Raw genomic sequence first — 12,516 nt, 5'->3', positions numbered from 1 at the left:
CATAGCCTTAGAATAGTAGGGGCCCTTTTTTATATAATTGCCCATCTGGATAGTTGAATGAAGCTTTGGATAATATAATAATAGGGGCCATTGTTCCTGGAGCAACATATGCATATAGAGAATAGATAGTTGGCTGGATGGTCGGCAATAGGAAACGATGTTGGAGGCCTAACTAACTAACTTTTCATGGGGGCCCCACTATATGCACTTTCCAGACAGGGCGAGCATCAGTCATCTCCCTCTATCGGTTAGACTAGAGACTGTCCATCGGGGGTAACATTCAGCTTGCCTTCACCCTGCCCGAGCTATGGGTCGATAATGCTAATGCTGCGAGAACCTCTATTCACCCAATCCAACATCTAGCCGAGCCAAACAATCCCCTACCATTCTATAGGTGACAATAGAATAGTAGGGTGACCAGCTGCCAACTATAGTTTCCCATAGGGCAGATGGATCTTGTTATTCTTCAACAACTGTTTAAACCATCCCAATTCGCCCTACTATATCTAAGGCATTCTGCACCATGACGCCATTACTCATGAAAGTTCCCTAAAATTCTATGGACATCAATGCCCCTATATTATAAAGGCCCTATCGGACACTAATGTTGGACATGGGCCGAATAATCGGGCCCTTTACCCTTTCCCCGTAGGGGCCTGCAGGGTATGCATGTGAATGCACATGATGCTTCTGACCTGCCCTAAAATTATATGGGCCAAGGGCATTGCCAACTATTATTGTAGGGGTAGGCCCTACAATTCATGGGGAGAAAGCTATCTTCATGCATGTAGAATTCTATTACATGCGTCGGCCAGAACGAATAGATGTGGCTGTTAGTGCGAATAGCGGATTTATGCACACACACAGAATAGATAAAGCGTTGTGCATGTAGGATGTGATGGATAACTATCATACATGTTTGAGATAACCACCACCCTATGACTACCAATACCCCTACCCTACCTACCTACCTAAGATTCTATGGGCCCCCTAAACAGATTATTGCTATCGATGAATCAACTATAGATAGCCCCCTACATACCCATCAACTATAGATAGGCCTCCCACCCCATATTCTACGTAACATCCTCCCTTAGAACCATGCCGTACCATACCATACCTTAAAATAGTGGGGGTGGGCCCAAGGAGGGGGCCCTATTGATAGAGGGGGAGGTGGAGGCGGTCGGGTCCGATGTAGTACATTCCAGTCGGTTTGCAACTCAGGTCAACTAGTCTATCATCCTCTTTGTCATAGTCCTCTGCATTGTGCATGCAGAATCAATAGTATTTTTTTGTCGAAATACATCGCGTCTCTCCACCCTAGTAGTCTGATTCCAAGTCCATAGTTTCTATGTAGTAGATGCCATGCCCTACTATTCTAAGGGGAGTACAATATTATGCTCTTAGAAGATCGCCTCCCCCTGCATCAGCATTTAGCCCCTCTCAATTCATAGGGGTTGGGGGGATGAAATAGCGGACCACACCATGATAAACGTATACCAAAAAATTGACTATTGAGTTTGAATTTGAAACACCCTATAGACAGTACCCCTGCCCCCCTATCTATATAACTGAGCTCCTACCTCTATATATTTGGATCGCCTATATAATGTGGGGCTTATTTAGTGAGTATTTGATCATGCAAAATCTTGCTCATCGGAGGTTAGCCCGGGCCCCTAGCCTTAGAATAGTAGGGGCCCCCTGCTGGTGCAGAATAATAGAATAGTAGGGACTAGCAATAATCTGTTTAGGGGGAATTGTAGGATCTGCCCATTTTTTTATAGGCGGGGGGCCCATAAAACTATAGGGATCTGCCACCATAAAATTATAGGCCATACCTAAAATTATAGCCCATAAAATTATAGGGGGCTAGGCCATACCTAAAATTATAGGGCTAGGCCATACCTACCTACCTAAAATGATAGCGGGGATAGGATAGGGCCCATCAAATTTTAGGCTAGGGGGCTAGGGCCCCCAAATAGATTATTCTAGGCTAGGGGGGAAAATTATAGGGTCTGCCCATAAAATTATAGGCCATACCTAAAAATTATAAGGCTAGGCTAGGGTAGGGGCGAGCTTCCATAATGAATGAAGATTCAAGAAGGGATGAAGTTAGAAGACGTGTTTCCAAAACAAGTGAGATACAAGTTGGGAAGGGGGAGTTAGCAGAGTCGAACAAGATTGGAATGGGCATGGAAACATGTATCGATGTACTGAATTGGCTAATGCCCCCAGGTTGATGAGGTGTATTCCTCCAGTTGATAGGGAACTTAGTGATTGGTATATTGATCAGTCCAATATGGATGGAGATAGAAGCCAGTTCGACAAAGAGCTTTTGGAAGCACAGTGCACCCAGATAAATGAAGGATGAGATGAATACAGGGGTTAGACGAGCATCCCACACCCAAAAGGTGCCTTGCATAGGTTTCACCTGAAACCCTCCAGTTACTAAGGTCAACAATGTGGAGAAAGTACCTATTCCTAGACCGATTCTAAAAAAGTGGGGCAAAAGGGGATGTTTTGTCAACAAGAACAGAAAATTGCTGATAGCCACTATGATATGAACAAGTAGACTCATCTAAGTTGCAGGGACATGTACATAGATCATTCAATAATTTTCACCTTGTTGAAAATAGGATGGTGCCACCTAAGGACTCAAATAAATGGTCATCGTTGTTAAGAACCACCAGAATCTGAGAATGTGTGCGTAGCTCCTAGAAATCAGGGACATGAAGAGGGAAGGTTGTAATAACGAGACAAACATGTGGTTTGTGGTTTTTTGATAAGAATCTCTCTCTCCTCTTCTAAAGACCAAGTGAGAATTCTAGTTAGTTCCTAGGAGAACATGTCGAGAGCATAGATCATATATGTAATACGATTGGTGATGAAATATATGGGTGATGAGATATAGTTAAGTCCTTCCACATAGTAAGCATTGTCACACATGATCTTATCTGTCAATCTTATTGATCCTTTTCCTCTAATCAAACAAGGTGCATCATTACCAAATCTAACACTATTTCCATTGTAATACTCAAGGGTAGTGAACTTACTTTTGTCTCCAGTCATGTGATGTGAACATCCACTATCAATGATCCATCTATCACTTTGTTCACATAAGTTATTAATGGAGTTGCCTCATCTTCATTACGATCATCCTTCATAGCAACATAGACAAATTCATCTTCATGATCTTCAAATTCATCATTAGATTCTTCTTTAACAATGTAACAAGCCTTCTTTCCCTTATCCTTGTGGCCTTTATTACTGTAATCCTTTCTACCTTTGAACTTGTCTTAATTCTTGTTGTTTGAATTATCAGGACATCTTTTTGCAATATGAGGAACCTCATGACAATTAAAGCATATGATAGGTAACTTACCTTTGTATTTTCCTTTGCCTTTCTTTATGAAACTTCCTAGCCAACAATGCTTCTAGTTCTTCTAGGTCTTCATCATTTTTATCATTGTCACTAGCAATAGGTTTAGCCTTTTTGGTTTTCTTATCTTTAGGCTCTTTTAGTGTTAGCTTAGCTTTAAAAGAAGAATCAACCTTTTCAGATTTGAAATTATCAAAATTTGAAAGTTCAAAAGTGGTGAGTCTGCCAACCAGTCCTTTAAGGGTCAAATTGCTACTAGGGGTATACCTTTATTCTTGTATAGAAAAGACTCTAATAGTATAGATAGTCACTAGGGTTCTCAACACTTTTCTAATTATAGTCTTATCTTCAATATTTCCATTAGATCCTTGAATAGCATTAACAATATCTTTGATCCTTGCACAATACTAGACTATAGTTTCACCCTCTTGCATTCTCATTTCATCAAATTTTCCTCTAAGGCTTTCAACTTTGGCTCTCCACACATTCTTGTCTCCTCCATAGATCCCCTGAAGGGTATCCCACATCTTCTTAGCAATATCACATCCTTTGTTGTCATCAAACTCTAAGTAGCTTAGGACATATGCAATCTCTAACATTGCCTAATTGTGTTCTTTCTTCTATTTCAATTGATCAACAGTTGGGGCTCCAACTGGATCAACATGCTTATTGGTGATAGTTGACCGTGCATAATCTCGAAGACCTCCTAGATGTAGCTTCATCAAACTTTTCCATGAAGGAAAGTTTTCCTTGTTTAACTTGGGCAACTCCTTTTTGAACATCTTGACCATTAGCTTTAAGTACCCTCAAACTTTCTATTCACAGGCAATTGGTTCTCTGATACAAACTGTTGGAATACTTTAGAATAACTAAGAGGGCAGGGATGAATTAGTTATCCAAGGTCCAAATGTAAAAATAAAAATTTTCAATACTGCAACTTATCCTTATGCATGCATTGACCATTCAATACATTAAACATATGCATATTGTTGTCCTACGTCAAAATAACTTTGCATAAATGTAAACATGCAAAACCACAAAATCAATCACATATTTTGAAACAAAGATTTTACATTGAACCCAATTTGGAAAAAACCACTAGTAACATGCTACCAATTTTCACTCTTCTGAAGTGACCTCTATGAGCAGCCAACCTTGTTAAATGTTACACTAAACACTATTAAATGTGACCTGGTTAAAGGATTTTAATCACCCTATTAGGAGTGAGCCTTGTTAGAGGAATTTAGAACATTCCATTAGAATGTCACCCTATTAAAGGATTTACTAATGACTATTAAGTAAACCTTAATCCAAAAGATTTACCCAAACTGATACAATTGTTAGAGAGTAAGAGTGGGACTTGATCTGATAATAATAAAAACGCACTTGCAAATTACAAATCTCACATTTAGTCCTCCATTCTTCTTGACTTTCATCCTCATCATTTATGATAGCTTGTTCACCCTTCAATAATTCATCCTCTTAAGCCTTCTTTCTTTGCATGCCAATTGAAAACTCTTTTATTTAGCCACCATGTGAAGCAACACCCTAGACTTTTTGTCTTCCTTAGGTTCTTGCACATAACAACTGTTTCTCTTGGCCTACTATCTCTATAAATAGAGAATTTAGGTCTTTTGCCACTTAACCACAATTTTCCATTCTAGGGTTAGGTAAGATTCAATGAATCTACCCACTTTTCCATTTTAGTCTCATGTAGAAATTTCCTCTACAATCCTCTTTGAATTCACTTCAGAATGGTTTATCTTGAATTATGTACCATGAAATCATCATAGAAATCTTCCACATGCTTCACACAATTCAAAAAATCAAATTATTTGGCTCAAATTTGTTAAATCTTTGATCTAACACATTTAATTGACACTCGACAATAATACTCTATTTGCTTGGCAAACACTATGCTTTGATGCTTGACCAACACTAGGTTGCTCATTATCCACTGGATCTTTTACTAGTGCTTAGCAAATAGCAAATACTAAACTATCTTCACTCGACACCAACTAGATTTAACTTTCTCAGCTTATACTAACTTTCTTTACTCAACTTAAACTATTTTTTGCTTTGCCTACATTAACTTTTCTTGGCTTGCACTATTTAGTCAATTAGGCTTAGCATACACTTTTCTTTACTTCACCTTCTCCAAGTCTTTTATCAAGTATACTATCATTATAGACTTAAGTATATAAACAATACACTATTTCATCAATGTCTTGCTTAGTCTTAGTGCTACTTTTATACACCAAATAACTCAACCTTTCTCTAAGCTCTCTTGTTATCCTTTCTTTTCAAATCTTCTTCATCAATCAAAAAAATGATAACATTTAGACCAAAGTAAGCAATTGCCTCACCAACTAGTAGGTTTGACATCAGTGACAAAATAATTATTGTTCCATGATAGTTTCATCAATCTTCTTCACTTCAAAAATCTCATTTCAACAACTTGTTCTACTTCTATTGGACTTTCAAGTTGTGCCACATGGTAGGGGGTTAACTTGCATGTTAACAAATTGTGCTATTTTAGAAGAGTCATTTTTGGAACCTGACAAAATATCAAAATCCTTTAATTATTCTTTCACTATTCATCGTGAAACATGCCAACCATCAAGTTTTAATGGTTTTTTCATCTATGGTTGTGTTTTAATCACTCATTGTGGATTCTTTGCAACATCTTGTTCATTCATTCAAATATGAAGGATCTTCATCAATGATCATCACGTTTTTGGGCTAGATTCAATCTTTTCTGTGGGCCAACTCTAAAGGTATATGTGGGTGGGTTAACAGTGTGTGTTATCACATCCCACATTTTTTGGCAATGGCACATTTTCATTTCTTTCATCTACAACACTCTTTCAAGGCTGGTTCTTTATCATTGGGCATTTTTTATGGGCTTTGTTCTACAATTCTAATGAATCTCCATGCCTTTTTATTGCTAGTAATGATATGATTCCTTAGATTTGATCTTTTACAGCTAGGTACATCTCCTTTTAATCTCTTCTCGTCACTTCCATGAGCAAGTGGTTTTCATGAACTAATTTCCTTCTAATAATCAATTATTTCTCTTGGAAACTCTTAACTCATGTTGTTGAAGTTGGAACTTCACGGTGTCATCTAAGTTATGTTTGATCTATAAAGGCAAGTTTATAGATATTTCTAAGGGTTCTTCTTTGCTAGCATTTTTGTAGAACCTGATGCTTTGTAAATATATTCCTTGCCTTCCATTAATGAAATAACTTTGTTTCTTACCTTTTATTATCATTCTTCTATCTAATGCATGCTTTTATGCCTTGTAGTGGATGTTTTTATTTTATTTTTCTGATTTATGTGTTATGTTTAATTTGCGGGCATTTGTTGTATAAGTTAAAACACATTTCTTTTTAGCATTTTATTGGTTTAAATTTGCATGGGATTTCTTGGAAGGTAGATTAGAGTTGAGAATAGTGTATTTGAGTATTTCATTGATATGTAGTGTAGTTGTAGGAAGAGATTGTAACCATAGTTTAATATGGTGCATCATCCCCTTTTCCTTTGATATTTTACTTTCATGTTTTCTCTCTCCCTTTTTCTCCTAGGATTTTGTTTAGATGCATTATGATTGTAAGGAGTCTGGCCTTCTTCGAAGATTCAACCTTAGAGTGCAAGACCCACACTTGGAGGTTGTTTCCATGTTACACAAGGTCACTAAGGATAACACATTGGGCTAGGGTGCATACTTTTGTCTCAATAATTACCATGACTTCCTCTAGAATTTTGGTATGAATACATCTTTAATGGTATTGCTAGCTCCTTTGGGGAGCATCTATCCATAGGCCTGGTGATGGCTTCAAAAAGAAGGTTGTTCTATGTTAGGATTTGTATCAGGGTGGAATGAGGTCATGATATGCCTAAGTAATAAAAGTCCACTTTCCACTATAAGTCCAGTAAATGATTTAAAAAAATTGAATATGAAAGTTTCCACTTTGGTTAGTTTCACTATAAGAAAGTTGGTCATATGGTAAAATAATTCCCAACTTATATTGAGAATGTGAAATCTAGAAAGATAGAAAAAGAATGACAAAAAAAATCTATGAGGTTAAGGATGTTTAGAATAAAGCTAATCTAAACTTAAGTCCTAAGGGAGAACCTAAGAACAAAAAGGAGAGGATTGTGGATAATTTTGTTGAAGGTGATAGCTCATAGCTAGAAGTAGAGAAGGATAGTGGGTTTAGGGTGGAAGCTTCCCACTTGGGCCCAGGGGGTGAGATGAAAAATATTTCTCTTACTGAGGATTTGTGTCAGCAACCCCCTAAGGATAAGGAGACATTAAATGAAGTAGATAAGGTTCAATTAAATGGAGCTCATGCATTCAACAACAATATAAAGGTTAAGATAGGAGCTGAGGTAGAACTCAATTAGTTAGACTTCATCGGCATCTCATTCATTTTGAAAAACCATTAAATTATAACTCCTTGCAGAAGGGGAGATTCAAGAATGTAATGAAGTGTGAGATTATTTGGAGAATACTCATGTTCATGAGAAACCTTTTGTAGATGATCAACCTTATAACATTCTTGGAATCTCTATGGACCATCTCTCAGACTCATCTATGGACCTGGTGAATTCTTCCATTCCTTTGAGTACGTGGGATTGGGATAGTATCAAAGACTCAAGTGACAATTTTGACACTTTAGTAGAGGAGGAGTGGGAGAATGTTTCAAAAGAAAATCAAGAACGAAAAACATAAATGGAACATTCCCTCCCATTTCCAACCCAATAGTGATAAGAAGAAAGCATAAAGATGATATGGGGACTCAACCAAAAACCCTAGGATGGAAGAAAGCCAGCTTGATCAGGGAAGAAGAAGTAAGAATATTGTGGATGGTATCCAACTCACTATCCTAGTGGTATGCTTCTTAAATAATAAATGAAGATCATATCATGGAATATTTTTCTACTCTTAATGGAGCACATAAGCACAATACTATTAGGAACCTTATTAGGGAACATAGTAACATTTTTTTTTAATTCAAGAAACTAAAATTTTGAAAGACTAAGTTGAAAATCTTAGAGATTTCAAGATTTTTTCTATTTCTAGAACTAATTTTGAAGATGCTTCAAGTGGTTTATTTGTTCTTTGGAATGCTAACTAGCTTAGAAGAGATGTGATATTTGAAGAAGAAAATATAATGTTTGTCAAATTCTAAAATCTTAAAGATAATTTGGGCTAGGTCATTACCAACTTTATAAGACTAACTAAAAAATTGGAAGAAGGAAATAGTACAATAGAATTAAAGATATTAGTTTCATTATTTATGTAAAAAATAGATTATTATAAGGGATTTTAATAGCCCTCTAAGAAAGATTGAGAAATGGGGTGGTTTAGATTCTTAATTGTATATTAGAATGGGTTTAATGAATTTTATAAATGATTTGGCTCTAATTGATGTAGATTTATAGGATTTTTCTTTCACATGGTCTAATCATAGACTAGGCAATAACCTTATCAAAGTTAGATTGGACAAGGCACTTATTATAACTAATTGGCTCTATTCTTTCAATTTCTCTCTTTCTACTTTGGCCAAAATTAGGTCATATTTTTATTGTCTTAAATTTGATGCACTTGAATTTAGGACCTTTTATATTCTCTTTAATTTGTTTGAAATTTATATTTCACCTTTAGCACACACTTCACATCATTTCCCTTCTTTCTTTTAGGAAAAATTGAGGTAGGATTTATTCGATCCTCCTTGATTTCCCTTCATCCTTGACATAATGATTGAATCAAGACCTAATCCATGAGCATCCTCCCTTTCTATGACCTTAAAACCCTAGATTGGATCTCCAAATGATAGTCCAAGACACACATTTCATACACTAACCTCTACTAGTCTGAAATCTAGATAGGGAGACCCTGAATGTCAACCTTTTGGACTAGGTTGACTAGGTCTAGAAAAGGTCAACCCAAGTCAACCTAGTCAAGCCTAGGTCAACCCAAATTGACCTGGTCTAGAAAAGGTTGACCCAAGTTGACCTGGTCTAGGAGCTTTTGGTGATTTGGGACTTGTAGTTGTTTAACACTCCTATTAAAATCTCACATGTGCAATTGGCCTCAACAGTGTAATTTCATGATTATTTTGAAAATTCACTATAAAAAGGGATTTAATTCATCATTTTTACATAACATGATAAAAAGAAGACTTGAGGAGCAAGAATCAAGCAAGTGTGGACACCCAAATCTAACTTTGAGCAATTACAAGGTGGAAACAAAGGCTAGTTTCTTATTCTTCATTTCTAAGCAAGGATATTCTTCATTCAAGCATTCAGGGTAGATATATCAATCATGGAGTTGCAAAGGGATATCAAAGATGGGTATAATAATTTAGCCTTGGGGGCTTGGTATGATTTCTACATTATTCTTCATATCTAATTCTTTACACCTTCATACATTTACATGTATTTACATTCATACATAATTTCATGCTAGGGTTTCAATCAAATAGTAGATTCTTAGAATTTTTACATTCTAAATCTAAAAAACTAGGGTTACACAGATACATACATACATACACACAACGTTTTTCCTAATGAAAAAAAAGAGATTAAGAGGGACAAAAAGAAGAAAATTAGTGAGGATAATACAGAGTCTAAGAAAAATAGTGAGGAAGAGGATAATACAAACATGAGGGAAACAAGAATGTTTAGCCTACTCCCATAAAAAGGATCTTTCTAATACTAAGAGTCTGGAGGATATTGATACTAAGAATAATAAGGAAGGAAAAAACCTTGTTATAAAAGATCAAGACTTAAATAAAGAGAACCAAAAGAAGCTTATAGAACACAAGGGCACTACATATAAAAATCAGATCTATCTTAAGGAAAACTAGGACATAACTAATGATTCTTGGTAAAAACTATGGTGAAGAGATCATAGATGAAATTAAACTATCCATCCTTCATAAAGCTAAGATGAAAGAGAATGCTACCCTCTAGGTGGATTCATGGCTATATAGTGAAATATCTATGATTGAGAGGAAAATGTGTGATATGAAAAAAGACTTGGAAGAGGAAAGAACCAAAAGAACCCAATTGGAAAATCAAGTTGGGAATATTCTAGAGAAATTGAGAGAGTATGAAATGGAACTTTGGTAGTTGGTCAAAGATACTGTGAAAAAAATGGAGATGGTTGCTTCTAGCTTATGCACTATGGCTACTAGTTTAGAGAAAAAGAGCAATGCGGAGATCATGTCTCTTGAGGATGTGGCGGTAAAGATCCCTTGTGGGCTAAGTAAGAGAACTAGATAGAGTACCAAGAAGGTGTCTACAAAGGTTTTTGGTTTTTCTATGGAAGAAATCATTTAGAGCACAATGGAGGTTGGAAAGGAATTAGCAAAGGTCATTAAAGAGATAATCTAGTTGCTAGTTTGGTTTGTAGGTGGCTAGTCTCTAGTTGATGTGTTGGTTCTATTTTCTATTGTTACTATTTTTTCTATCTTTTATAGTTTACTATAGGTTCTAGGTCCTTGCAAAACCTAGGTTTGAACTTTATTTGTTTTTTGGTGTTAGGTCCTTATAAAACTTGGTTCTATTTTGATGTGTTGTTTTGAACTTCAGGTTTCAGGGCCTTGTAAAACTTGGTGATACTTCTCGTATATCTTATGTTATTTTAAGGGGTTTTAGGTCCCCTCAAAATCTATTTTTTCCTTAATCTACTTTTTTCCTAATGATTATATGTGGTGATGGAAATCAACAAAGTGGGGGGTTGACTAAGGAAAACCCCTTTATAGCCATCCACACACACAAAATTGTGACAAATTTGCAGGTGGGAGTGAAAAGAATTACAGATCTCAAACCTACCATTCACAAACTTTGTAGAGTCATCAATATCAAAGTCAAGGACTATGTCAATCTAGTTGTATGACATCCTTCCAAGTGGACCTAGTCCTTCAATCTCAGATTTCAGGGAGATTTCTAGATTATGTTCCTTTCATCATTTTATTCTAAGATCTGTAGTTGAAAGTTAAAAAATAGTTCAAATCTGTGAGTTCTAGAGCCAAATCTTATCTTCCATTACACATTTCTAGATAAGTTCTTCATCTCTTATTTTAATTCTTAGCATACATTTACTTTGAGATCTCTATTGGGCTATTTTTATGTATTTTAGATTTATACTTGTCATAACTATTGTTTACATTTTATGAAAGAGAAATTTCTAGCATACTTCCTTAATGAGTTTCTAGATTTTGCATCAGCATCCCTTCTCCTCTTTTGTGTCTTGCTAATAAAATTTAGGGTTTATCATGAGATATTTTTGGAAGACTCTCTTTCTCTTGTTTTGAATCTCTCAGGGTGAAGGTGTTTAACTTGCCTAATATAGTTTGCATTGTTTTTCATTGGTGTCATTTCCCCCTTTTGGTGAACCTAACATGAACACTCTCTTTTGTTTGATCTTGATAGTTAGATCTTTCTTTTATGCATTGCATTTATTAAAAAATAAATTAATAAATATTTTGCATAGTCTTTACATTTTACATGTTAGTCTTAAGTAATTTTGTTTTACTTCAAGATGTATGATTTCTTGAATGAGTACTTTGCTGATGTGTTTTCTAGAGAACCTTCAAAGGTGTCTAGTAGTGAAGGGTTAGATGACAAGAAAATGATCTTCATTGAATCCATTTCTCCAATGACTTCCTTTACATGTTTTGCAACAAACCTTTACAATAGATTCATAGCATGGCTTCCTATGTGTGATACTGTGTGTAGTATTGAACTTATAGGATTTTCTTAACTTGTTATCACTCACAAAAGGTATCCACCACAATAACCCATTATCACTCTTAAAGGAGCTCCTTGGGATGACAAGCCTCTTATAATCCTTAAAGGAAAATCGAGTTGATCTCTAATTTATCACACTTATCAAACATAGAAAAATCCTCAGTTGGCTATTTTGGCAAATCCTACATCTTTACCTTCATCTCAACCAGTGCTTCCTCAAGCACCTCACTTACCAAGTTTCTTTGACAAGGAGTATGACTTAGTTGAGTAGTTGCATGCTACTCCCACTAAGATCTCTTTATAGAAACTCCTTCAAACATCACCTACTTATTATAAAGCTTTGTAGAAGGCTTTATCTACTCTCCCAAGCC

General features: G+C 35.9%; 1 protein-coding gene across 1 annotated transcript; it reads right to left on the bottom strand.

Moving 5' to 3' along the window:
- Positions 1–1,841: 1,841 nt before the first annotated feature.
- ABCI5 (Cytochrome C assembly protein) lies at positions 1,842–2,764 on the bottom strand. Its single transcript, XM_089811817.1, is given in 1 exon segment — positions 1,842–2,764. A coding segment is annotated over 1 exon segment (717 nt). The 3' UTR covers positions 1,842–2,047.
- Positions 2,765–12,516: the final 9,752 nt, after the last annotated feature.

Source organism: Cupressus sempervirens, chromosome 2 (assembly GCF_028749045.1).
Source record: "Cupressus sempervirens isolate cs-2001-9-10 chromosome 2, ASM2874904v1, whole genome shotgun sequence".
Lineage (NCBI taxonomy): Eukaryota > Viridiplantae > Streptophyta > Pinopsida > Cupressales > Cupressaceae > Cupressus > Cupressus sempervirens.
The sequence above is the reverse complement of the archived record's forward strand: the minus strand, read 5'-3'. Positions and strand labels throughout refer to the sequence as shown.